The sequence below is a fragment of the Chrysochloris asiatica genome, unplaced genomic scaffold (assembly GCF_000296735.1).
Source record: "Chrysochloris asiatica unplaced genomic scaffold, ChrAsi1.0 scaffold00015, whole genome shotgun sequence".
Lineage (NCBI taxonomy): Eukaryota > Metazoa > Chordata > Mammalia > Afrosoricida > Chrysochloridae > Chrysochloris > Chrysochloris asiatica.
The window spans coordinates 32,397,048-32,423,942 of NW_006408533.1; the positions used below are offsets into that span (position 1 = coordinate 32,397,048).

Sequence of the window (26,895 nt, forward strand, 5' to 3'; positions counted from 1 at the left end):
TTATCCTGGAGCACAGATTGCTGGGGAGCCTTCGAGGTTTCAAAGGAAAAAGGACCATTGGAAGTTGGGGAAGAATGAGTGTCAAAGATGTCTGGCAGGATGGAAAGGGATAACCATGAAACTCCATTGGTCAAGAGAAAACCCTTACACTCAAGGAGGTCCTGTGGTTTGAGGTAGGGCAGGATGAAGCCCACAGGAGGCTGGCTGACTTTGCTGCATCTCCAAACACAGCCAGTCTGGTCACAGACACCTCTGGTCATGAGAGAAAAGTCAAGACATCCCTTCCCTAAGTTGACAAGCAACAATTATCAAAATCTTCCCAAGATCCATCAGTAGAGGTCATGGCCCAAAACCACAGTGAAGAAGACAGGGGATATCAAATCTCTCAATAGGATTACACCAATCCTGGAAGTGGATTGAGGCAAATTGTTTCCTCCATTGGGAAAGTCTCTTGGAGCCCATGGACTATGTCTTCCCTGTCGTCCAGTGACAGTCCCTTCCACATGGCACAAGCAAATGGTTAATTCATCTTGTTGAGTCAGCACAAAAGTGTCCACATTACACACGAGGTTCAGAACTGGTACCATGTACAGAACTGGTATCCGGTATTTGATATTTGGATGATGAATAGTGTGACAAGCAGCATCTCTTGGTTGCTTTCCGTGCTGACTTCTCACGTTCTCTCTCTTTCTTAAGGAAGCTATGAATAGCACTCGTTTGGAGAGTGCTGACTTTGGCCTAAATATCTCAGGCATCAACAAAGGCAGTGGAGAAGAAAAAGTCTACCCACGAAGGGTGAGTAGACCTCATGAACCGAACACAGAAAGGGAGCATTTCTCTCTTTGAGAAAAAATGTTTTCATATGTTCATATGTTCTGATTCAAGGTTGGCTCTGGGAAGAGCACTGGATAAGGATCAGAAAACTGGGGTCCTGTTCTGGAATGACCTTGTCTCTGGATGAGTAGTCTTGAAAGAAATGCCCCATCTCTGTGGAGCTGTTTTCTCATTTGTCAGTTGAGGGGTTTGAAACAGATAGATTCTCATGTTCCTTTCAGCTAAAAAAGTTTGTGGTCAATGTGTTAAACTGTGACGTGGTGGCTGGGCTGCATTCTTTAGTGAGTGTGTCCTCACACCCATTCTTTTCTGCCTGGCATCAGTGGTGTCACCTTTCTCCTTGAAGGTATGGCTTCAGGTTTCAGTGTCATTTCATGTGAACCTCAGTTCATTTCATAAAACCTGAGCTCATACTGTGCCCATCTTGTCCTTCATGGATATTTCTACCCCTCTTAGAATTCAGTTCATGTCAGAAGTCCTAAACAACAATTTCTCAAACAGAAGAGACCCAGGGTGGAGATAGGCAGAAGATAGGCTTATAGATGCCATTTGGAGATGAAGTGCAGCATCAACCCCCTTGTGTTTCTCTTGATTGTAACCTCCAAGGTTGCATTGCTTTAAGAGTCTTCATTCTTTCTCTGATCAAGTTGTCAATGACAGGACTACTGATTTAGTTCTGGCTAGCTCGTCTCAGCCCAACTGCACTCAGCAAGTATGAGTTTCAAGAAGAAGCTGGGAACATCTTCCTGGATATCAAGGAGAACTACCTCATTGACTTAAATTGGTTCTCTTTTGGGGCCTCCGTAGAGTCCCTAAGGAGCTCTGGTAGCATGGTGGTTATGAATCAGGCTGCGAACTGCAAAGTCAGCAGTTCGAAACAACCAGCTGTTCCACGGGAGAAAGATGAGGCTTTCTGCTCCTGTAAAGATTTACAGCCTTGGAAACCCTGTACAGGGTCGCTATGAGTTGGAACCAACTTCAAGGCACATAGAGTAGCTCAAACTTTAACCAAAAGATTGGGAGTTCTAATCCTCCTAGAGGTGTCCGGAAAGGAAGTTCTGTTGATCTACTTCTTGAAAACCCATGGAGCCCAGTTCTACTCTGAGACATATGGGGTCCTCATGAGTTGCAATCAACTCAACGGCAACTGCTTTCTTGAACCTCAATTATACAGATAACCGCTTGGGATGATGCCATTTGAATCAGTACCTTCCATGGAGAAATAGTTCCTTGTTCACCATTTGTATTTTCATTGTGTTTTCAGTCACTTTTGTGCCCAGCAATATTGTGACACGAGTTGCTCTCTTGAATACCTCCCATTGTTATTAATGGATGTTTCTGTTTGGGTCATGTCTTAGTTATCTAGTGCTGCTAGAACAGGGATACCACAAGTGGATGTCTTTAATGAACGGACATTTATTCTCTTATAGTTTGGCAGGCTAGACGTTTGAGTTCGTGGTACCAGTTCAAAACCAGAGAAGGTTTTGTCTCTCTATCACTTTCGGGGGAAGTCGTTATCTTCTTTCCACATTTGTGGGCCCAGCATCCCTTGGAGAGCTCCATGTATCTTGGTATCAGTATTTCCTTGTGTCTAGGAGGTTCTCAGCACAGGGAGCCAAGGTCCAAAGAATGCATTCCAGCTGTTTTTTCTTGGTGATACTTAGGTCCCTTTTTGTTAACTTCTCACTTCTGAGCCGTGGTGGCACAGTGGGCTAAACACCGGACTGCTAACTGCAAGCTTGGTGATTCAAACCCACCAATCACTCCACAAAAGAATGATGAGACTGTTGGCTTCTATAAAGATCAACAGTCTTGGAAACCCTATGGAGTAGTTTTACTCTCTTATAGGATTGCTGTAAGCCTGAATGGATTCAATAGTAGCAGGCTTAAGATAAAAGGTGATGCAGGCCACATCCCAGAGAAACTCCCCTTACACTGGTTCCAGACTGTATCCTGAATTCGAGTATCGTATCCCAGCCTAATCCTGCCTCACTCACATAACAAAAATAGCAATCTTCATTAACCTAACCCTGGCTTATTAACATAAAGAGCTCAGCATTGACAGCATATCACATCATGGGGATGATTACATCATTGTATAACTTCCAAACCACTGAGAATCGTGTCCTAGCCAACTTGACACATATTTGGGGGACACAATTTAATTCGTAACAGGTCACAAGGAAGGGACTACTTTAACCCATTACGTACCCTTTGAAAGAATCTGTCTGTAAATCCTTTTTCCAGTGGAAATGCCCTCAGAATAAAATGTAAGTGGTTTTTCCCAAGAATCTCCGATGTTCCTAGGCTGAATGAAGGTGTTTGGCCAGAATCGGATCTCCAAGATGGGTCTATCATTATAATGTTATGGTGCTAGTTTCAAGATTTCCAAAGCCCCCTGCAAATTATGTTGTTTTTAAAGCATAGTCTTTAGGAGTCAGCCTACCTAGGTTCAAATTCCTGCTCAGATGTTTCGTAGCTATGTAACCTTTGGCAAGTTGCTTATCTCTCTAACTTCACTTCTTTCATCTGTAAAATGGAAATAATCAGTATCTGATTTGAATGTTATAATGTATGGAGCTGGATGGCTAACCACAAGATTGGCAGTTCAAACCCATCAGTCGCTCTTGGAAGCCCTATACAGGGAACTATGAGTCAAAACTGACTTGATGGTACGCAACAACAACAACAAGCAACTGCAATGAATGGAGAGTGCCTCTCACTAAACCCCACCCACAGCCATTGAGTAATTCACTCCTAGTGACCCCACAGCACAGAGCAGAACTGCTCCACAGGGTTCCTTTATGGAAGCAGACCACCACATCTTTCTCCCCAGGTTAGCAGCTGAGCACTTTAACCACTCCATTACCAGGGCTCCTTGGAGAGTGTCTAGCACATAATGAACAATAGATGTTGATGATTGTTATTGTTTTTTGTACACATGTTTGCTTTCCCCCATCTTTCATGAGGGCAGACAAAGTGGTAGTGGAGGATTTGGGAGACATGTATCTGGGTTTGAATTTTTAATAACTTGTTAGTCATGTGGCCCTGGGCAAGTCACTTAACTTCTCAGGGTCTTATTTCCACTTGAAACTGGTATGTTACTAACTATGAGGGTGAGTCAAAAATTATCCACACTCTGACTGTAGAATTTATTTTAATCAACTTTTAGAAAAGGCAAATGCATCATCTTTTGACACAATCTCCTTGCTTTTCAATACACTTTGTCCATCTGTCAACAAGCTTTCATATTCCCTTATTTAAAAATGTTTTAGGCTGAGCTGTGAGCCACGAATGCACTGCTGACTTCACTTCTTCATCAGAGGTGAATCTTTATCCTCTAAGGGCTGCTTTCAGGGGACCAAACAGGTGAAAGTCTGAGGGAGCAAGATCAGGACTATAGAGAAAATGCTTTAACACCTCAAAAACAAAGCTTTTGCAGAGTGTCAACAGTGTGGGCAGAGGTGTGTGGACATGCACTGTCACGGAAGATCACAATGCCCTTGGATAGCAATCCTCTGTATTTAATCCGAAGTTTAGGCTTCAGCTCTTCAGTGAGTATCTCACTATAGTGAGCATTATTGAATCATTTTCCTGTTAGTGTTCCAATACTGGCCTTTGAGAATCCCAGAAAACTGTAAACATCAATTTTCCAGCTGACTTTTGAACTTTGTCTTGGTTGGCGATTGAGGAGTTTTCCATTCCATGTTCTGCCGTTTACTCTCAGGCTTGTAGTGATAAATCCACATCTCGTCACCAGTAACAATTTTTTTTAAGAAACTTTTACCTTCCTTCAAGTCTTGGTCCATATTTTGTTCGCAGATGTCCAGACTCTTCTGTTTATGCTCTTCTGTGAGTTGTTTCTGTACCCAGCTTGCACAAACTTCGAAACCCAAGTCTTTCATGGATTATTTAATAGGCAAAGTCATTGCTGATCTGCAAATGATGTGCTACATAATCCACTGTCACTCATCTGTTCAACAGAACTGTTTCACGTGCATGCTCAATGTTGTTACCAACTGTGGATGTGGATGGGTGTTTTAACATAACCAGGTATGGATATTTTTTGCCTCACCCTCCTATAGTGGAGGTGTTGTAAGAATGTAAAAGAATCCTCACAAAGCACCTTGCACATCTGTCTTGTGCCAGGCAGTCTACTAAGTGGTGGGGGAGACTTTAGTCAATATTGTTGCTAAGTGCCGTCGAGTGGGTTCCGACTCATAGTGACCCTATATAGGATTTCCAAGGAGCTGCTGGTGGGTTGGAACTGCCAACCTTGTGGTTTGCAGCCCAGTGTTGATATTATTCAATAATTTATTTCTGTGCCAGCAAATCCTTACAGCTGTTCTGGAATGCTTTAAAATGATGAGACACTATAGGGAAGTAGATGAATCAAGAAGCAGATGGCATGTGCAGAAATGGAAAAATGTGTGTGAATTTTTATTCAAATCAACTTCTTTCTAAAGAATTTATTTACAGTTTTTTTTTTTTTACAGTGCTTCACCTTGAGGAAATTATTCAATATTGGTGCAGGTGATTTATAAAGCCTGACTTTATTTGTCCTATGTACCAAGGTTTATAGCTACACCTTGATTTAATGAAGCTAAGCTATTAAGCATAGTCACCTCTCATGTTTTAATGGCATAAATAACCATTATTCCCTTTCAGGGCCAAATCATTGACTTCCGAGGGCTGCTCACAGATGCTATCAAAGGAGCAACTAGTGAACTAACCTTGAACAGCTTCGACTGTAACCCAGACCCCTCAGTAAGTGGCTAAGATGTGACATTCATCTTTCTGACTGTCAAAATCCAGATGAACTTCAGAAATATAATTGTGAGCCCAGGGAAACCTTGAGATTAAGTCAGAGGGCAAAGTGACCTGCCACCATTTGTTTCACTGAGAACCGTGTTCTGTTTTTCTTCCTAAATCATGAAACAGTATTGTAACAAGAGGCTTTTTGTTCCTCTCGCCAGGAACGGTTGCTGAAACCTCTGAGTGCATTTATTGGCACAAACAGTGAGATGCGAGAATTGGCAGCCGTGGTGAGCCGGGTAAGGTCTGAGATTCAATTCACAAATTCACGGAGGCAGATTGCGGCTCCCGGAGCATTGTGGGCTGTTGCTTTTATTAATAACAATAAATATGATCATTTATTTATAAAGTGCCCCCACTTGCGAAGGCACTCATATTGTTTAGAGGCACAATAATGCATGATAAATAAATTATAGAATCATAAAATTACAATATAAAAAGCCCACCATCTCATATAGAGGCCAAGAGAGAGAACGACTGAGCAGTGAAGGGACAGTTGAAAGGTTTGAGAAGAGAACCAAGGGGCAGGGAGAGAAAGGCTCCTAGAGGAGGAAAGAGTCTGCCTACCTCTACTTAAAAAAGGTCAAAGCCTAGAAACAGCTGGGCTAGGAACCAGATGATTCCATCATTGAAACATTTCCATGAAAAGATTATCTGTAGAGATTTTCTGGACCATTAGACTGCCCAAGCTTGTGCTACAGAATCTAAGGGCAGGGACGTTCAAGGACACCAGCTAACCTGGATGTGATTTCTAGCTTCTCCTCTTTCTAGTGGTGTGGCTTTGGGCAAGTTACTTGGGACTAGAGTAGCTTCCTTGGTTATGATGCAGTTCTAATTCCTAGTGATCCCCTGTTTACTGAAAGACTGAAACCTAAGCAGGCTCCGAGAGATGTTTAAAAGGATCCACAAAATGCACAGCCACTCTGAGGTCATTAAGGGTGCCTTCCATTCAAAAGTCGTTTACTGCCGTGCCCATTGTGAGCCAGGCCGGAGCTGGGGGCTGGAAGCACAATGGTGAACTGATCAGACACAGTGCTTGCCCACAAGAATTCCTCATCCTGTGGGTGAGGCTCACTTTGAGAAGATGGAGGAGGGGTCTTTAGCACCAAAGGATAGGAAAGTTTTAGGGAAGAGTGGGGAAGAGCCAGTGGGAGGCGTTCTGGACAAAGGCACAAACAAGGGAGCTTCCAAAAGTTCATGGAATAATGAATGAAAATATTATGAAATGTGTCTATGAACTTTTGGAAGCCCCCTTCATATGTGTAGAATATAAAAATTGAATGAAAAGACAACGGAATTTTTCCACGAATTTTGAGACATCCCTTCGTAGTATAGCTGGTGCAGTGTTTCTGGTAAGCAAAGCAAGAAGCAGGGAGAGGTGGGAAATGAGGCTGGACAGAGGACAGGCTCCTGTAAAGGGCCCAGAGGACAGGACCCAGGGCTGGGAATTGGCCTGTATGTAATGGGGAATCTTTCAGAGATGTCTATCAGGGGAATAGGAGAATCCAATGTTCTTTTAGAGGATGTATTCTAAAAACACTTTGAGGGGGGCTGATATAAAAAAAAAATGGAGGTAGGAAGACCAACTATGAATTTGTTTCAGTGAGACCAGATGTGAGATTAAGCCAGGCTGCAGTAATTGGGATGCATAAGAGAGCAGAAAAATATGTTTGATTCCCACAATAATTATCTTGTTACCACTTAACAAAGGGTAACATGAAGAATGAGGTTAAAACTGTAGCGTGGAAGTGACCTAGATTCCAGCTGGAAGTCTTTCTCCAATACCCTGGGAGTGGGTCCATTCGGCATCCTCTCTGGTGCTTCCAGTGATAGCAGCTCGCCACTTCATGAAGCAGTTCTCTGATAACTCTGGGCTATCAAAAGGAACCACTCTCTGTTGGGAAAATAACACCACCACCAATGCAGAACTCAATCTCTACTCTAGAAGACGGCAAGCAAAACACTATTATCTATTTTGTGGTTGTGAAGTGCCGTCAAGGTGGTTCCAACTCATAGCGACCCTATATAGGGTATCCAAGGAGTGGCTGTGATCTATAAATGCCTTAAATGCCAAGGAAGATGAATTCTTACGGTATGAGAAACTTTTCTCCAAGAAGGGGCAGTAGGAAGGATGGGAGTGGCTAGGTCCAGTGTGTAGACCTGGGCTTTAAAGACAGGATGGGCTCTCCCAAAGATTTGGAAGACTGACTCCTTCCTCTGTTCGGGTCTAGGAAGTTGTTATGCACAACTAAACCCACTTGTACGAATAGTTTCTCTAGTAAAAGTGGCTGTTTGTGATGAAAAGAACTAGATAGATAGGAAATACTGGAAGGAACATAACATCTCAGCAGCATAGACTACCGACTGAAATTAAAGAAAGAAAGAAACCATATCTACATTGTCCTGTAGTCATTCACAATGACTTTGGAAAGGGGCCTTTAAAAAAAAAAAGTAACACTAGATATTAAGTTCACCTGAAACAGCTCATACAGGAGAGGCGCCTGCGTGCCTGTTCTGAGACGCCTTGTGAAATTGAAGTTTGGAAACTGTGAATTAGTTATCAGTGAAAGCTGCCTTAATTGATTATCCTCGATGGTTGTTACAGGGCTCTGCTATATGAGGGGAAAACTACACACTTGCTTGGTTGTCGGCTTCCCTTGATTTTCGTAGAAGCAATTGCTCCTGATGGGAGTAGGGAACAATCACTAGGGAAAAAGAGAAATTGGTTTCAGAGGAGCATTATCTCTTTTATGTAACAAATTAAGAAAGTGTTTGCGAGATCAAGGAGCAAGAGAGAGATCAAAGAGCAAGGTACTGGCTAGGAACTATGTGTCGTAGTAAAAGCTAATGTAATTTGAAGGCATATTCTGGAGCTTCTTTGATTAGATCGTAAATCAGCATGGTTTGCTATTGACTGAAGACAAGCATAGTCAGGCCATCGTTTGGAGATTTTTTTCCCTCCGTAAATGTACCATATTATATCATCAATAGCATCTTCAGGGAAAATCGTTGAATATTTTCATGGCATCCCTTTGGTGAGCTAACCCAATATTACAATGTGGACATATACATATATATAATATGTTTTTTTTTTTTTTTATTACCAGTACTTTATGTGCTACTATAAGTCAAGCATTCTACTGCTCCTGTGTTTATTACAGCAGTAGAGGAAAACATTAGTTTTAACAAAATGATCAAATGTGCATTGCAGGACATTTATCTCCATAATCCAAACATAAAGTGGAATGACATTATTGGACTCGATGCAGCCAAGCAGTTAGTCAAAGAAGCAGTTGTGTATCCTATAAGGGTAAGGATGGGAAACCTCTTGGGGGTTGTTTCTGTTCATTATCCATTGGATAAGCAGTATGTCATAGGCCCATCAGGACGGGAAGGATGATTTTCTGTCCACAAGTTAACTTTTTACCTGTGACACAACACTGTGTCAACACTGTAGCACGGAGGCAATTTAAAATCTTGTTATGTCTTGGTTCAAGGCATGTTTCTGCTCTAGGGATAATTTAAGATCTAACACTGTGGTGTGTATGATCTCTCAGTTACTATAGATTGGTTCAAATTAGCCTGCCTTTCTGAAAATATACTTATTATAGTAGAAATGCCTCCCATAGGAGAAGGCCTCTCCTTTTGTTTTTGTCGACCCCCCACCACCATGACTGTGCTCTTGGCTGGTTGTGCAAACTTCACAGTTCTTTTCAGGACAGCGGCCAGTAGAACCAATGGGTTGCTCTCATTGCTTATGCCTGATGAACTCTCTATGGTTATGGTTTGTTAAACGGGTTGAAAAATAGAAAAACAAAAATTCTCCATGTTTTGTTTATAAATCTAGTGATGAGAAGGTGAATAGATTGCTTAGCTTTTGCTACATAACAGACCACCCCAAAACTTAGTGTCTTAAGACAACAATCTGATTTGCTTATCATTCTATGGGTTGGCAATTATGGCTCATCTCTCCTCCATGGTACTGGCTGGGCTCTCTCACGTGTCTGTGGCAGGACAACTGAGACTTCTCACCATGTGGCCTCACATTCCCCAGTAGGCAAGCTCAGTCTTGTTTCTGTGGTGGCAGGAAAGTCCCCAGAAAGAAACAATCAAGGGCAGGTGCCAGTATGTAGCAGTTTTCAAGCTTCTATTTGTTAGTCTTCTCTAGTTAACTCTTTTCTTATGTTTGCTAATGTCCCATTGGCTAAAGGAAGACATAAAGCCAATCCCAGATTCAATGGGTAAAGAAATAGACTCCACTTCTTGATGGGAGAAGCTGTCAATAGTTTGTGGCTACTTTTTGTAATCTCTCTCAGCCAGGAGATACAAATTTATTTTACTGAGTAATCTGCATATATGGATCATTGATTTTGTGAAGCCCCTGGTTTTCAGATTCTCCTAAGGAGACAAAAATAATAAATTTGGATTATTTTTGGGTTAAGAAACATGATAGTATTCAGAATTAATAGAAGTTTATCCACCATTTCCTCTAAGTGAATCCATTGTTGTTGTCGTTAAGTGTTGTCAAGTCGGTTCTGACTGTTAGTGACCCTGGATAGGGTTTCTGAGGAACAGCTGGTGGGCTTGAACTGTCAACCTTGTGATTCAAACCAACCTTGCAATCCAGCACATTAACCAGCAGTGCCACACCAGGACTCCATAATATGACATTTTTTTTTAAAAAGGACAGTATATCTCAATGAAATTACATCTCTAGATGTATTATCTCCATGGGACTCCTGGTGCGGCACTATATAGGATAAGCATTGGACTGCTAACTGCAAAGTCAGTGGTTCAAACCCACCAGCCGCTCCTCAGAAACCCTAATACAGGGTTGCTATGAGTCAGAACAGACTTGACAACACTTAACAACAACAACGGCACCAACATTATAAGCTCTGTATTGTGATGGTGTTGAGATTTTGACATTAGCATCAGCAAAACATGAATAGCTAGTTAATTTTACTATTATTTTTCTTCCCTACGCTCCCGGCCAGTTGTTTGAACTTGGATCAATGGGAGAGGCTCGCTGAGTCCTTGCATGTCAGTTTGGAGTCAGTGTCCTCTCAGAATGCATTTGCCATTGTATGTTCCCAACTTCTAAAATAGGTGTCACCAGAACCTTGTGTTTTATTCACATTCACACTCATTCGCTGTTTCTACTCTTTATCTTAAAGTAGTACCTGCTTTACAACATTCAAAAGATTGTCACATTCAAAAGATTCTCAAGAGGACTTAGAGGAAATGATGTTAGGCATATAAAAAACTACTGAACCAGAGAGAAATCATACCTGTACATGCCTTTTTTTCCTGTTTATTAATTTTTTGTAATTGCTCTTTTAGTTTCTGGTTCTGGTGATGGAAAATTTCCCCTTTTAGTTTCTTTTTCTGGGTGCTGGTTGTACAACATGACCAATGTAATTTGTTGAAATTCACTAGATTGCACACCTGAAAAATATTGAATCGGCAAATGTTGTGTTATATGTATTTTTACAACTATAAAAAATAGACTTTCAAAAACTTGCTCTTTTAAAAGGCAACACAAATTAAGCCAGGGATTCTTATCAAGTGTGAAAGTAATATTGTGATAAATAAGAAAGGAAGACCTGTTTCCGTTCTAGCTTTGCTCGCTTGCCTGTGCTAAGGGTGTGGAGGACAGTGTATTGATACCAGAGCCCATCATTGTTCCTTGTTTCCATAGTACCCACAGCTGTTTACCGGGATCCTTTCGCCCTGGAAAGGACTACTGCTGTATGGCCCACCAGGTAAATGCATCCCTCTATTTTAGTCTTGCTATAGTGTGTGTTAAAAAAGATGAATTGCCTCCATCTATTCTCACTTCAAGGAGCCCTGGTGACTCTGTGATATACACGATGGGCTGGTAACTGCAAGGTTGGTGCTTCAAACCCACCAGCTGCTCTAAGGGACAAAGATGAGGCTGTCTGCTTTTGTAAAGATTTCATCTCAGAAACCTATAGGGACATTATGAGTTGGAACCAACTCAGTTGCAGTGGGCTTGGTTTGGGGACTTGTCCTCACTTTAGCGAGCTCTGGTGGCACGGTGTTTAAGCATTCTGTGGCTAACTGAAAGGTTTGCTATTCAATCCCACCAGCTGCTCTGCAGGACAAAAATGTGGCAGTCTGCTTCTGTAAAGATGACAGTGTTGGAAACCCTTGGGGGGTACTTCTGCCATGTCCTGTAAGGTCACTATTAGTCAGAATCCATTCCACAACGACTGAGGGGAGAGGAACATGGTTCACTTTAGGGCTGGGGCAAATGAAGGCTGAACAGCCACTTCCTCCTTTGCTGGTGAGACTAGCATCTGTGTTTAAGTGGAGGAATGGAGTTTAATTGCCTGCTCATATTTTATCTCCACGTGTCTCTAGGAACAGGAAAGACTTTACTGGCCAAAGCTGTGGCCACTGAATGTAAAACAACCTTCTTTAATATTTCTGCATCTACCATTGTCAGCAAATGGAGAGGGGATTCAGAAAAACTTGTTCGGGTAGGCATTCTTGATTTTACTTTTTTAGACTAAATTTTAGACACAGTGATGCAAAATGATTCTCAAGCTTATTTGTTTTTATGTGGCTGATATGTTGAATTTTTTCCTAGATCTTGATTAACCAAAGCCTGGGAAATGGGTTGACCATTTTATGTGGATATCAATCATGTCCTCATCAGCAAAATATGATTTCCCTTCCCTGGGGAATTTGGCCAACAGCCCTGTTTTTGATTCATGTAACTTAGAAATGGAAGCTGGGAAGAAAAAAAAAAAAAAGCCCTGAAGTGGCCTAGTGTTTAGTCAAGAAGCATTTATTATTAAGCATGTGCAGTGTGTTTAGTTAACATTTATTGAGAAACTACTGTGTGCTGGTCTTCTAAGGAAGAATCAAAAAACTCAAAACACGATTCTTCTTTCAGATGATCTGAGTGCTTTTCCTCTACAATACCAAGAACCTATTGGTTCTTTTCCTTCCTTTAGAGATTGCGTTCATCACTGCATTCCTCACTATGACATCTCAGTCACAGTGTGTGACAGATTGTACATTTTCATGAACAGGATGAGGCTTGCATTGGTGATCAACCTGAATATTTCTTTTTTTTAAACATTCCATTTCTGTTATGGAATACAACAAATCTCTCAAAAGATGCTCCCAGATTCAGTTTAGATTTGTCTCCTGTTTATGAAAATTATGAATAAAAGACACTGCCAAATGCTCAAATGAAGATTACATTCTAGTCCTGGACTGGACATTACTGGGCCAAAGAATAGATTCAGATATTTATTAATATTTTGTTTTACAAAGATTGAAACTAAATGGATTTTCTTGTTTAATGTTGAATAGCTAAGAAATTCTTTTAACAAAAACTCTCCATTCTGTGTGAGCATTTTATTTGTTTTCCTCTCCTCCAGTGTTATTTTGTTAAAGTTCTAAGAGTGAAGAAGTAATTCCTCTCACAATTTCTCTCTTTCCTTTTCCATATATTTAAAAGTAACTGGTTTATTAGTACAAAAGGGTATATAGATTCCTGAGCCCTCTCCCCAGAGGAAACTACTAGCCAGAACATTTATCCATAGCTACACCAATAACTATATCTTTCCCTTCCTTTTTACAATACAAGTAGGAACATACTATGAGCCCTGGTGTAGTGCTCTAGGATAAACACTGAACTGCTAACTGCAAGGTTGGCAGTTCAAACCTACCAGCTCCCTTTGGAAACCCTGTATATAGGGGTGCTACATGTCAAAACTATCTCGACAGTACACATCAACAGGAACAGATTATGCATACCCTTTTATCCCACTTTACAATTTAACTTGTATATTATTCCACACTGTTAAAAGTAGAAAGAGCAAGTTCTTTTATATGTCTCTATATTTTATTACATGGGTGTACCAAAATGGTATCCACCAATCTTTTTTTAATGGACATTTATGTTGTTTCTAGTCTCTTGTATCATGAACAAGGCTACAGTGAACCATCATATATATATATATATATGGAGTCCTTGTGTGGAGCTGTGGTTAATGTGCCAGACTGCAAAGCTGTTTGAACTGCAGGGTCGGTGGTTCAAGCTCACCAGAAGCTCCTCAGAGACCCTATACAGGGTCGCTATGGGTTGGATCCAACTTGATGGCACTTAACAATAACAATATATATGTATATATATGTATATATATATATACATGTCTTTGACCATATATTAGCAATGGATAATTTCCTTGAAGATCTGCTGGGTCAAAGGGAATGAACACCACTGATTGTCAATTGCCTTGCAACAGGATCACACCAGTTTATACCCCTATCAACAGTGTGTGAATGTATCTGGTCCCCCATACCATCGCCAACACTGTGTATTACCAAAAATTTGTTTAATCTGATGGGGGAAAGTCATATTTCTGTGCTTGAATGTGCATATTTTAAATTCTGAATGAACCTGAACATCTTTTTTTTAATGTTTTTATTGTGAATTAAGTTATAGTTTACATGGGAGAACATCCTATCATATTTTGTCTCATTGTAGTGATTATAATCCCCTCCATACATCATCATTCAACAGTATATTCTTTTATTCCCTCTGTTTGTATTTTGGATGTACACCAAAGCACTCAGGAATATATAATGATTCAAACAACCAAAGGGCATACCCTTCAAGCCTGTCCCCCTGGTCGCCAGCACATAGCCCCTGAGGCTAGAGTCTAGAGTTCCCAGAAGCTCCATCTTTCCATCGCTCCACATCATTATCTCTGCTTCCATCTCTGATGTTGTTGCTTCTCTGGATAGGGTCCCACACTCCGCTCTTCTCCCTTGATGGTCCCAGGGTCCTCTGTTGCTGGACTGCAATGTCAGCCACTCCCCTCTTTATTACAAAATGTCTACCTTTACATTTGCCACAATTGCAATCAGTCCTGATAACAATTATTCACTATTGAACCACAAGAGTCTTATCCGCATCTCCTTTCACCAGCCCCGTCTAGACAGGTTAGAAACCATTCAGTGGAGATTCTACCTTCCCCTGCCCCTCTGAAACTAAACTTCCTCTTGAAAATTTGTAAGCCAATCACTTCGTGCCTTTGTTGTTGTTGTTGTTTTTAGGTGCCATAGAGTCGGTACCGACTCATAGCGACCCTATGCCCAGCAGAACGAAACACTGCTCGATCCTGGGCTAACCTCACTGCTGTTGCCATGCTTGAGTTCATCAATGCTGCCACTTGGCCAATCCATCGCGTTGGGGGTCTTTTTCTCTGACCCTCCATGTTACCAAACATGATGTCATTCTCCAGCGACTAGTCCCTCCTGACAAAATGTCCGAAATGAGAGACGAAGTTTGGCCATCTTGGCCTCCCATGAGCACTCTGGCTGCACTTCTTTCAAAACGGATCTATTGGTTCTTTTGGCAGCCCATGGCACTTTCAATATTCTCCTCCAACACCATAACTCAAAAGCATCAATTCTTCTACAGTCCTTATTTGCTGTCCAGCTTTTGCATGCATATGAGGTTATCGAAAATACCATGGCTTGAGTCAGGTGCACCTTAGTCCTCAAGCTGATGTCTTTGCTCTTCAACACTTTAAAAAGGTCTTGTGCAGCAGATTTGCCTAATGCAATACGTCGTTCCTTTATAGCCCCCCATATTAGGTAGCCAATGTCTAAATTGCCCATCCCTGTCAACCCTATATACAGAGGGGGGGACGATGATCCTTGCTGTGAAGATTCCTTTCCTCTTTTAAGCTACTACATCCATAAATATAGGTCAAGTTCATCAAATTGTAGCAGATTACACTTTTTTTTCCCTCTCCTTTCTTCCTCTAGTCAAGTTCTGATCATCCAGTCATTGAAGCTAGGTCAAACTGAGCATCTTTTTATTGGTTTAAAAGACATTTGTGTTTCTTTATAATGTAAAATGCAATTTTGCTTTGGATTTTTAAAAACACAGTTCAGCAAGAAAACCGGTCAGCTCTGCTAACCTTGAACGATGTCTTCTTATATCCGCTAAGAAATTCATTTATTTTCTCCTTATCTCCTGGACCCTTGGAATCACTGTATGGAAGCCACTCACCTGGAAAATCGTGACCACTCCGTCAAGCCCTTTACTGTCATGCTTTCACTTAAAGAATGCCCTTCAGGACCTTCCCCTAAATCAGAGAAGCCTTCTTACTATTTGTTTCTCTTTCTATTCCAATTAAAGAGTTATTTATAGGGAACCCTTGGGTTTTGTTTTTCCCTCTCTTCCTAATGTTCTTGCCTCTTAGGAACAGATGCTATTGAATAGTTGAGTGGTCTCTTTAGCAAATGCATACACCTGTTGCTGCTTACAGATTTCAATAACTCTCCCCTCCTCCCAATTGTACCACTTAACTTTCTCCCTGTACTTCTGAAAATTTTAGATGAATACTTCCAGCATCACTTCCCCCAGAATTCTATATGTTCTCTGGGGGTAAAAAGAACAGTGGCATGCATGGGCAGTGTTGTTCATTGTTACTTGCCTTAGAAGCAATATGGAATTCTAAGAGTGAAGAAGTAATTCCTCTCACAATTTCTCTCTTTCCTTTTCCATATATTTAAAAGTAACTGGTTTATTAGTACAAAAGGGTATATAGATTCCTGAGCCCTCTCCCCGGAGGAAACTACTTTTTAAAATTGTAATCTTTTTTTAAATTGTGAATTGAGTGAAGATCATCAGGTTTCTATTTAACAAATCAGAGCAGATTATCAGTTTTACATTCAACAATCACACATTTTGTTTCCTTTGATACCTGGTTTTATAGAGTTTGTTAGCCTGTCTGCATTTAGTTCCTTCAAAACTGTACACAGATAGCATATCCTTGTCACTGGAAGATTGCTGCTGTTTGAACCATCCCAACATCAGATCTACTTAGATTTTTTTTGTGATAAGGAAGGAAAAACTGGCTTCTACTAGGTGGCCTCTATTATGCCTAAACGGAGTCTCTAGTGGTACAAATGATTAGTGTACACGGCTGCTAACCAACACATTGGAGGTTCGTGGCTAACCATCGGTGCCTAGGAAGAAAGACCTGGTGATCTAGCTTCCAACTCTTGGAAATCCTACCAAGCACAATTCTGCTCGGACACACATGAGGCTGTCATGAATTGGAAATGACTGGACAGCCGCTGGTTATTGTGTGTAAGAGGCATTTGTGATGAACATCCCAGCATCGACACTGTCCTCTCAGTTCATTAGGCTGAGCTTCTCAGAGTCTTAGTGAACTAGGCTTCTGTGAAAGGAAAATGCATGAGCAGGTGTGCACCATACCTGCAAGGAGTGGTGAAGGTGAGGAAGTTCCCATCCTGTCAGGGCAAACCTGGCACTGCTCATGAAAACCACATGCTGGCTTTTTCTGAGCCTTCCCATCAGTTTTTTTTTTTAAACTTTTTATTGTGAATTGAGTGAGGGTATACAGAGCAGATCATAGGTTTTATATTCAACAAATCATATACTTTGTTTCATTACAATCCTCTACATTGTTCCATCAGTCAACAGTGTTTACCTCCATTCACTTTAACTCTTGCATTCTTTCCTGTGTCTCTTTCTACCTTCATCTTTCCTCTGCCAACCTCCCTGTTGTTGTATATTGCCTGTCCCGTCACCCACGTTAACATGTGTGTACTGTCTAGCCACTCCTGGTAACCATCATAGAATGTTTCTTTCAGCAAGAAAACCTTTTCTTAACTTTTGGTAACAGTGACCTCACACAATATTTGTCCTTTTGTGGTTGACGAATTTCACTCCTTTTTGTTTTGTGATGCTTTGCTCTCCTGCTAAGTGAAACAGACTAAATCCCCTATGCCTACTAAAGAACCACTATTCTCTTCTAAATCTCTTCTGCTTTCTCTGATCAACCAATGAAGAATTGCAGATGGTACTCAGGAGATCAGTTTCAAGGTTAAAAAAAACAATCGGTTTATGTTTTTATATACTTCTCATCACCGCCACATCTCCCTCTAGAGCTTTATTTTGCTTTTAAACATCATTTCTTTTGCTTTCCTTTCTTGTTCAGTCTGTAATATGTATTTTGAAATGAAACAGCATATTCAATAGGGAATTAGTTTCAAGTCCCATGAACATACCGAGGAGCATTATGTTGGCGTGGCATGGAGACCAGACTAAGTTGAGGAAGAGAAAAGGGCAAAGTTCTTCAGTCTTGTTACCCATGATGGGAACCCTGTCCTTTCCCTACCATTTTCCCTTCTGCAAATTAGCCTCCCATTGTTCCCAAAGGTGAAGGGAAAACCTCAAATGATTTTACATATTCTGAGGCTTTTGTGTCCTTAGGGAATTCAGTATTGGCAGGGTTTCTCAGGGATTAGTTAACTAACTGGAATCTCGGGAAGGGAGTTTTATCTCTGCCCATCCATTTAAGATGAGTAACCTTGAACCAACCACTTGTTCTCTCGCTGGCTCTAATTTTACCAAATGATAAATGGAAATAATTGGACCATCCAACCCCATGGGCTGGTGCTAGGGAGAAATAATTACAGTGATTATAAGTTATTGTGAACTAACAGTGCAGCACACATACTTAATATTACAGACAATCTAGGTTTTCATCTCTGGTCTGTGAGCATCTGAGGACTTTCAATAAATGGACTTGCCTTTTCTCTCCCCAGGTGTTATTTGAACTTGCCCGCTATCACGCCCCCTCCACAATTTTCCTGGATGAGCTGGAGTCGGTGATGAGTCAGAGAGGCATGGCTCCCGGGTAACTGACGGGTTTTTTCTGATCATCATTTCTCCCCTCTTGTAAGTGTGCTTGATGGTCGGAAACCTATCGACATTTACCAGCAGAATGAGCCTATTAATAAGCCCACAAATTTTCTGCAGACACATGGAAAGGTCTTTAAATTAGATCCTGTTAACTGAATAGCTGATTTAAGTAGTTTTTATAACCGGAGGAAATGTCATCCTCCCTCCCCGCTCTTCCCCACAGAGTGGTTTTCAGGCCGCCCCAGGACCCCGGTCTGCCATCACAACACTTAAAATAGCTACCTACCACCGCTTCCCCTGGAGCCAGAGGGCTGACTGTGGGGAGTAGAGCCCCTCCCCAGCCACTATCAAGGGCCAGGCCCCTGTCTCACTCCTATGAGGTAGTCCTAGCTGGGGAAGCCACCGTGTTCTCTGTGACATCAGGTTGTGGCTCAGCCTGTCATTGTAAATAAGCCACATAAGTTATCTCTAAAGATGAAGTATTGGCTAATGTCCCCAACAGGAAAGAAGAATTCTCAGACTAGAATGAGCCTGACATCATTTGTTGTTTGGCATTTTCCTTTTAACTGTTACCTAAATTTGGCACCTCAGCTTGAAAACCCAATCATGGGCAAACACAACAGAGGTGCATGTATGAATGGCCTCTAATGGTCTATCATCAAGCCAGAGTTGGGAGTATAACTGGAATATAATTTGTGAAATTTTACCCACTGAGAACCATTTTCCCCAAAGGGAAAAACTACCATGAAAGTGTGCCTGTGTGGTATAGGATTGATGCAACTGAGCGGTTGCATGGCTCCCCCAGTGCCTGACCGAGCAGGTGGCACCCAGCTGGCGATTCACCAGATCTCTGAGTAATCTTGTCCTCAGCACAGACCACACACTCCCCCACCATGCACCTCAGTGCAATAACCCGGGGAACTGGTTCCTTCTTTGGCTCTGTGGCTCTCCATCCCCTGGCTTTTGCAGAGCCTTGATTGGCCCATTTGGAAACCCTTCCTCTGCTGGCCTTGAGTGTGCTCAGCTTTATACTGAAAGTCAGTGTCATTGTCTGGAACTTAAACTCCAAAACCAGAGTCTTCAAAGCATCAGGGCATGAGAGCAGATTCTCTGAAGACTTCTTGGACCATATCCTGTTAAGACAATAATAATTATGGACAATTACTAGATACATATGTAACAATACTGTGAGTTCTCGAGTCCTGGTGTGATGCTGTAGGATAAGCACTGGAGTGTTCAAACCCGTTAGCCATTTCTTGGAAGCCCTATAGAGGGCCACGATGAGTCAGAACCTACTCGATGTCACTTAACAACAACAAGAAGGTATGAGAGCATCTTAGCTCTTAGGAAAAGGTAAATTGAAAGGGGCATGTGGTTGTTGTGTGCCGTCAGGTCTGTTCTAACTGATAGCTACCCTATAAGACTGTATAAAGTAGAACTGCCCCAGAGGGTTTCCTAAGCTGTGGTCTTTAAAGTAGCAGATCTACAGGTCTTTTCTCCCATGGGCAGCTGGTGGGTTTGAACCACCAACCTTTCAGTTACAATTGTGCATTAAAATTTAACCATTGCATCACCTGAACTCCTTTAGTAAGGGGCCCTAAAAACTCACTGCTGTCATGTTGATTCTGATTCCCGACTCAAAGAGACCCTATCAGACAGACTAGAACTGCTCCATAGGGTTTCTGAGGTTATAAATCTTTACAGAAGCAGACTGCCATACCTTTCTACCTTGGAGCTGGTTGGTGAGCTTGAACTGCTGGCCTCTTAGTTAGCAGGGGATTGCTTTAACCACTGTACCACCAGGCCTGATAGTAAGGGGGTGTTGTTGTTGTACTGTCAACTTGGTTCTGACCCTGTATAGGGTTTTTGAGGAGAGGCTGGTGAGCTTGCAGTTCAAACCAACTTTGTAGTCCAGTGCATTAACCCACAGCACCACACAAGGACTCCAGTAAGGGGCATAGTTCTTTAAAAACAAGACAAAACAAAAACACAACCTGTTTGGGTTTCCAGCAGAGGCACGAAGGTGAATGTCGTGTTGTCCAGGAGAAGCAATTTATGTCCTTGGAACTCAATGTATACGATGAAGAGGAAGGGGCATCTGCAGACATAGAGAATGTTTAGAGCTACTTCGGTCATTCAAGGTCTTCCAGTGAGCTCTGGAAGGGTCTTTTGGCAATGCTGGCCCAGAGCTTGGAGCATGAGTTTTCATAGAAAACAGACTCAGATCTACCTGTGAAAGGAGAGCATAGCTCATGATCTTGTCTCTTACAAGGGAAGCGTAAAACAGATTCCATGTCAGTGGCTCAGTTCTTCTTCAACAATTTAGAGCCAGAAGTCACACTAAATGGAAGACTGTGTGTGAAAGCCCTTTCATGCTGTCTGTACAGGATGGGAATGGTTATCAATTGTGCCATCATCTCTAAGGGCCAATAATACTGCAAGTAGACACAGCCAGACTGCGCTAAATCCATGTGGTACCACTTAGCCTTCATATAATGGTTCCGATATAGGCTATGGCATGGGTGGACAGCTTCCTACTTCACTGCCAACTGTTACTTCCTTTTAAGTACCAGCGCTCTGTTCATTTACTTCTTTTCTTATCCTTTCTGTGGGACAATAAGATGTGCTGGCTTGTTTAACTCTCACTCTGTTACTGGTGGCTTCTCAGAATGAGTCAGGGGAGGAGATGAGCTGTCAGAAGGGAACAGCTCCCACAGTCATTGTTGTGAGTTCCAGGGTGGTCACCAAGGCAGACGCTCTGCCACTTGGGAGGATCCCATCTCTTTGTCTCTCTGTAGGGGAGAACACGAAGGGAGCCTCCGGATGAAGACAGAGCTACTGGTGCAGATGGACGGGTTGGCTCGCTCAGAAGATCTTGTGTTTGTCTTAGCAGCTTCTAATCTGCCATGGTAAGAGACCAGAGGGTTCATGCTGAATACATTTTCATGAGCTACTTAGTATAGATGAAGAGTTTATATTGACCACTTTGGGCAAAGTCTTGTTGTTTGGTTCCAGTCCCAGAAGATTCGTCTGGAGGCTCTGCTGTGCTCTCAGTCCCATGAGAAGATCTGCCTTTATAGAGCTCAGGACAAGGGTACCACTGACAGTATTTACAATGGACATTGTGACTTTAAAGCCAAATGATTTACTGTGTTTCAGCTAAGCAGGGCTTTAGCATAGAAATCGAAAATGCTTGAAATCTCCAGGATTCAAATAATATTTCAAATTGTTTGGATTTTAACAATATTAAAGTTAATTTTTTTTTAATTCAGAGGAAAATCTCTCCTTTAAATGTTGCCCAGTAAATAGAAAGCTAAATGATGTTTAATTGAAAAGATAATCTATGCATAGAATATTTTATTCAAACTGTATCCCAGAGTGGTGGAAGAACAATTCTGGAAGTGGAATGAGGAAATAAGAGGTTTCAATTGGGGAGGAACATCTACTTGGAGAGTATATTTTAAAAATAACTATAACAGGGTCGCTATGGGTCGGAACCGACTCGACAGCACTTAACAACAACAACAACATAATCCCTTTATAGTTTTGAGAATATTTTTACATATATTATTTCTTTTGAATTCAAGGTAAGGCAGGAGACAGACAAATACTGTTCTTGGTTTTCAGATGGGACCAAGGTTAAGAGAGGTGAACTGACTCACCTTGTTGTCAAGCGCTGTTGAGTCAGTTCCAACTCCTATGAACCCTGTATAGCATTTCTGAGGAGCGACTGATGAGTTTGAACCACCACCTTAGTCAACAGGAAATTTGTAGCAGAGAAGGACTTGCGGCCCCAATCCGCCATGAAACTCTTATATTGAATGTTGCTCATTAGGGCTCCTCAACAAGAAGCCATTGAAAGAATTCATGACATTCATATGTATTCTACTTTTGTAAATATTTTTTTTTACAAAAACCAAACCTACTACCATCAAGTCGGTTCCAACTCATAGCAGCCCTGTGCAGCTTCTGAGGCTGTAAATCTTTAGGGGAGCAGAAAGCCTCAGCTTTCTTCTTCAGAGCAGCTGGTGGGTTTGAGCTGCCGACCATGGGGTTAGCAGTCCAGTGCTTATCCTACAGTGCCCCCAGGTCTCCTTCATATCTTCATAATGTAGATTTGACTCTGCCTCCTCGCAGACAGATATGACTTTCTCTAATGTGCTAAGGTGCATTTTTACATTTTGAAGATATAGGTATTTTTACAAACAAAATTAAAGCGGAGCCTGAAGAGAACCGTCCCATAAACGTGATTGTGGAAGCTTCCCTGTAGGGTGGAATCTTGGTTCCTTCATCCCTTTGAAGCAGGCTTGATCAGGAACACTCTTCTCAACACACAGGGTTACTGTGAGAGTCAGCGAGGAACATGCATGAACATTGTAGAGCTTCGCATGTGGCTGTGGGAGGCTCTGTGTTAAGGGAAGGTATGTGCTGCCTCAGTTTCCCAAAGGTGATTGAAGACCTTTTGGTAAGCCCAAAATATAATGGTTCTGATACATGAATGAATCTTGCAAATATTTCTCTGATTGAAGTAAGTCCGGCACAAAAAGACAAATATGGCACTCTCCCACTTGTATGAAATATCTGCTATTGCTGCTGTCTGCTGTGGAGTTGGTTCCAACTCACAGTGACCCTGTGTAAGGTTTCTGAGGCTGTACATCTTTATGAGAGCAGAAAAGCTCATCTTTCTCCTGGGGAGTGGTAGGTGGGTTTGAACTGCCAACCTTGCAGCTAGCAGTCCGGTCCGTACCCTACAGTGCCAGCAGGGCTACTAAGGCATACAAATATGGTGGTGCTGGTGGTGGTGTGCCATCGAGTCGGTTCCAACTCATAGCAACCCTGTACAGGTTTCCGAGGCTGCACATCTTTATGGAAGCAGAAAGCCTCATCTTTCTCTCGTGGAGCAACTGGTGGATTTGAACTGCTGACCTTGTGGTTAGCAGCCCACTCAGTATCAGGGCTCCTTTATGAGATCTCTAGTTAGGCAAGGACATAGAGACTGAAGTTTATTAGTGGTTACCAGGGACGGTGGGACAGGAGAACGAGGGGTTTATTGTTTAAAGGACACAGAGTTTCTGTTAAGGGCAATGACAAAATTTGGAAGTGGATAATAATGATTGTTCACCATATTGTGAATGTAATTACTGTCACTGAATCGTGCACACAAAAATGGTTGAAGTGACAAATGTTTTGTTCTGTGTATTTTACCACAATTTTAAAAAAATGGTGTAGAGGGGGGAAAAATGAGTAAACAAAGTTTAAAGAAACTTAGAAGCGCTTTTCCAAAAGAATGGCCTCTCAACATATCACTTGTAAACACACATGTGCTCTTACATTTGGGTTCTTTGCTATCACAGATTACATTGCTACAATGCCCCTGGGAACCAACATGGCCTAATACGTATATCCTTAAGTATTGCTAGGGAAAAAAACAACAGCAAAAAACCTTTTAATGTGAAAAATTCCAGACACTGAAGAAAAGTATTTTAAAGCATATGCCAGTTTATCATATATATCATATATGTATGTGTGTATATATATGTTGTTGTTGTTAAGTACCGTGGGGTCGGTTCTGACTCATAGTGACTCTGCACAGGGTTTCTGAGGCTGTAAATCTTTATGGGAGCAGAAAGCCTCATCTTTCTCCCACGGAACTGCTGGTTGTTTCGAGCTGCCGATCTTGAGGTTAGCAGCCCGATTCGTAACCACTACGCTACCAGAGCTCCTTAGATATATATGAGGAGCCTTCAAAAAGTTCTGGAAAATGAAATTTAAATAATGGAATTTTTACATGAACTTTTTCACGCGTCCTTGTATTGTTGTTAGGTGCCATCTCAGAGAGACCCTAGGCACAACAGAATGAATCACTGCCCAGTTATGCATTCTCTTCACAGTTGTTCTAGTTGAGCCCATTATTACTGCCACTGCATCAATACATCTTTTTGGTGGTCTTCCTCTTTTTTGTTGATCTTCCACTTTAACAAACATGGTCCCCCCTGACAACATGTCCAAAAAACAAGAGACAAAGTCCCACCATCCTGGCTTCTAAAGAGCATTCTGGCTGTACTTCTTCCAAGACAGATTGGTTCTTCTGGCAGTCCATGATACTTTTGATATTCTTTACCAACACCATAACTCAAATGTGACACTACTGTTTCTTGATGTAGCCCCCCATTTGGGTCTATATACTTCTGAAGACAGTGTTTCCATTGCTCTAACCTCTCCCTGAAGAATTCTGCGCTTGTCTATTTACACCACGTTGAAACAGCAGTTTGGGCATCTTTGAAGGACTTAAGTAGTATTATTTTTCAATGTTCTTGGAGTTTGGGGAACTGAAAAAAGTCTGAAGGAGCAAGGTCAAGGTAGGGTGGCAAGGGTAATGTTTCCCAATGAAATTCTTGTACAAGAAGAGTGAGCGGCTACATTTTTGTGATGGAAAACAATTCCTTGACGTAACTTTCCTGACCTTTTTCTTACCAATGCAGTTTTCAATTTTCTTCCTAATAAGCCTCTGTGATCATCCTGTGTCCTTCAAGAATATTTATCAAGATCACCCCCAAAAATAGTAGTCATAACTTTCTACTGACTCTCTGCTTTGAATTTAACTGGCCCAGCAGATCCCCTCAGACACCACTGTTTTACTTGAACCTTTATGTGAAGGCCCCCTAATGAGACTCAGACAAGTGTGTTACTGAGAGAACTTGTCTGCAGCCATCCCCTGATCACAGAGACATGTTTAAAGATGTTTGGCTTGGAGCAAATCCAGGTATGTATGAAATGGAACCCTACTAGCAATATATATGTATTTTTTTTGCTTATCCTAATTATCTTGAGTCAATCTCTTTTGAGATATAAAAGAGATTAAACAGCAAGCAGAGACTGAAGGGACCTCAATGCCACCCAGAAAGAAGAACTGTGAGTGGAGTATGTCCATTGGACCTAAAATTCTCACATGGATATAAATCGTGATTTAGTTATTTAGTTTTTCTGTAGAACAAATTGGATGCTCCCAAATTTCCTCTGTTATAAGTTACTATTATAAATAACTCTGAAATAAAAGTCTTTGCATAGGAGTTCTTTAAGTTAATGATTTCTGTATGACAGATTTCTGGAGGTAGGCTTAGTGTATCAAAGGGTTTAGACTGAACAAATTTCCTACTTGTTATCCAAGTTTTCTTGGGTGAGTAAATACGTATTTTGCTATCAAGAAGTTTGGGTTATTAGTGCCTTTGAGTCAGTTCTGATTCACTGTGACCCTGCTTAGGGTTTCCAAGGAATGGCTGTTGGCTTCTAACCACCAACCTTGTGGTTAGCAGTCTAGTGCTTATCCTACAACAGCACACCAGAACTTCTAGGATGTTTGAGACAAACCTTTTTCTTAAGTTTGGTCTTAAAATTATCTGATTCAAGCTATCTATCTGCATATGGGAAATAGTAAAATCACACCAATCTGCATAAAACCCTAGTCCTAAAATCCCACTGGAAATTCTTTACAGTTAGTGGTACTTTTCACGGACAGCATCTTTCAGAGCTCTTGACCAACCCAGACTGTGTTCCCACAACAAAGTCACTTCACGTCAAAGAGGCAGTCAGATTCTCCTCGTTCTGCAGGGAAATGGCGGGCGGCAGTTCTCCTCCGAAGAGCACCTTCTTAGTTGAAACTATCACAGAGAGAACTAGAAGGAAGCAAGAAATAACAGCTCATCTGTGCCATTTGGTGTGTAAATAAGCAACAACAAATGCTGCATCTTTAATATTACCACTTAAAGTAATAGCCATGTACGGAATGTTTAGCGAGCACAATTAGGGCTAATTTGACCCGCCTCGATTGTTGAGTATTCACAAACTCAGGCCTAGGAGTCCGGAGGGAAACAAGATACTGAACAGGGCCATTAAGGCAAATGCCATCTTTAGATGTCTATTTAACTCAGTCAGAGTTTGTACAAATAAGGTGTGAAGAATGTATGTGTAAAGCAGGTTTAGCCCATCTTTTCCCTGCTGTTTGCAAAAGGGTTAGAAATTCCAGTAACCCAGCTCTGAATTAAAAACAAAAACAAAACTAACATTTAAAAGAAGTATAAGATTGAAGAGTTTACTAGACTGGAAGCGGAATTGTTTTGATTTATTTGAGGGGAAGATAGTGTGGAAAAGGAGTTGTCCATAAGCAATAGCTCCACGTGTCATTACCTCGTGACTTCTACTTATTCACTACACATAGAGCCAAATCTGGGATAGCCCTTGGTTCTGTTATAGGTCCCTGGTGGTACAGGTGATTTGCATTGGATTATCCGGGTACCCCTTCTGTAGTTAGGCCTACATGAAGTTGCCCTGATCTGACGGCTCTATCTTTCATTGCAGTTGCATTTACTTGCAGGCTTTTCATCTTTCATAGTATTTTTATAAGTCTGTGAACCACCAGGTCGGTGGTACAAGCCCACTAACCACTCCCCAGGAGAAAGATGAGGCTTTCTGCTTTCAAAAAGATTTCCAGCTTCCGAAACACTATACAGGTCACT

The 26,895-nt window shown here is 41.6% G+C and overlaps 1 protein-coding gene across 1 annotated transcript in view; it reads left to right on the forward strand.

The window, feature by feature from the left end:
• Positions 1–26,895, forward strand: part of KATNAL2 (katanin p60 subunit A-like 2) — a 65,292-nt gene that overhangs the window by 23,224 nt on the left and 15,173 nt on the right. The window contains exons 5-12 of the mRNA XM_006835110.1: positions 697–795; positions 5,503–5,601; positions 5,811–5,888; positions 8,861–8,959; positions 11,351–11,414; positions 12,037–12,155; positions 18,286–18,377; positions 21,181–21,291. Of these exons, the coding sequence (XP_006835173.1) occupies positions 697–795; positions 5,503–5,601; positions 5,811–5,888; positions 8,861–8,959; positions 11,351–11,414; positions 12,037–12,155; positions 18,286–18,377; positions 21,181–21,291 (761 nt within the window). The remainder of the gene's footprint in view (positions 1–696; positions 796–5,502; positions 5,602–5,810; positions 5,889–8,860; positions 8,960–11,350; positions 11,415–12,036; positions 12,156–18,285; positions 18,378–21,180; positions 21,292–26,895) is intronic.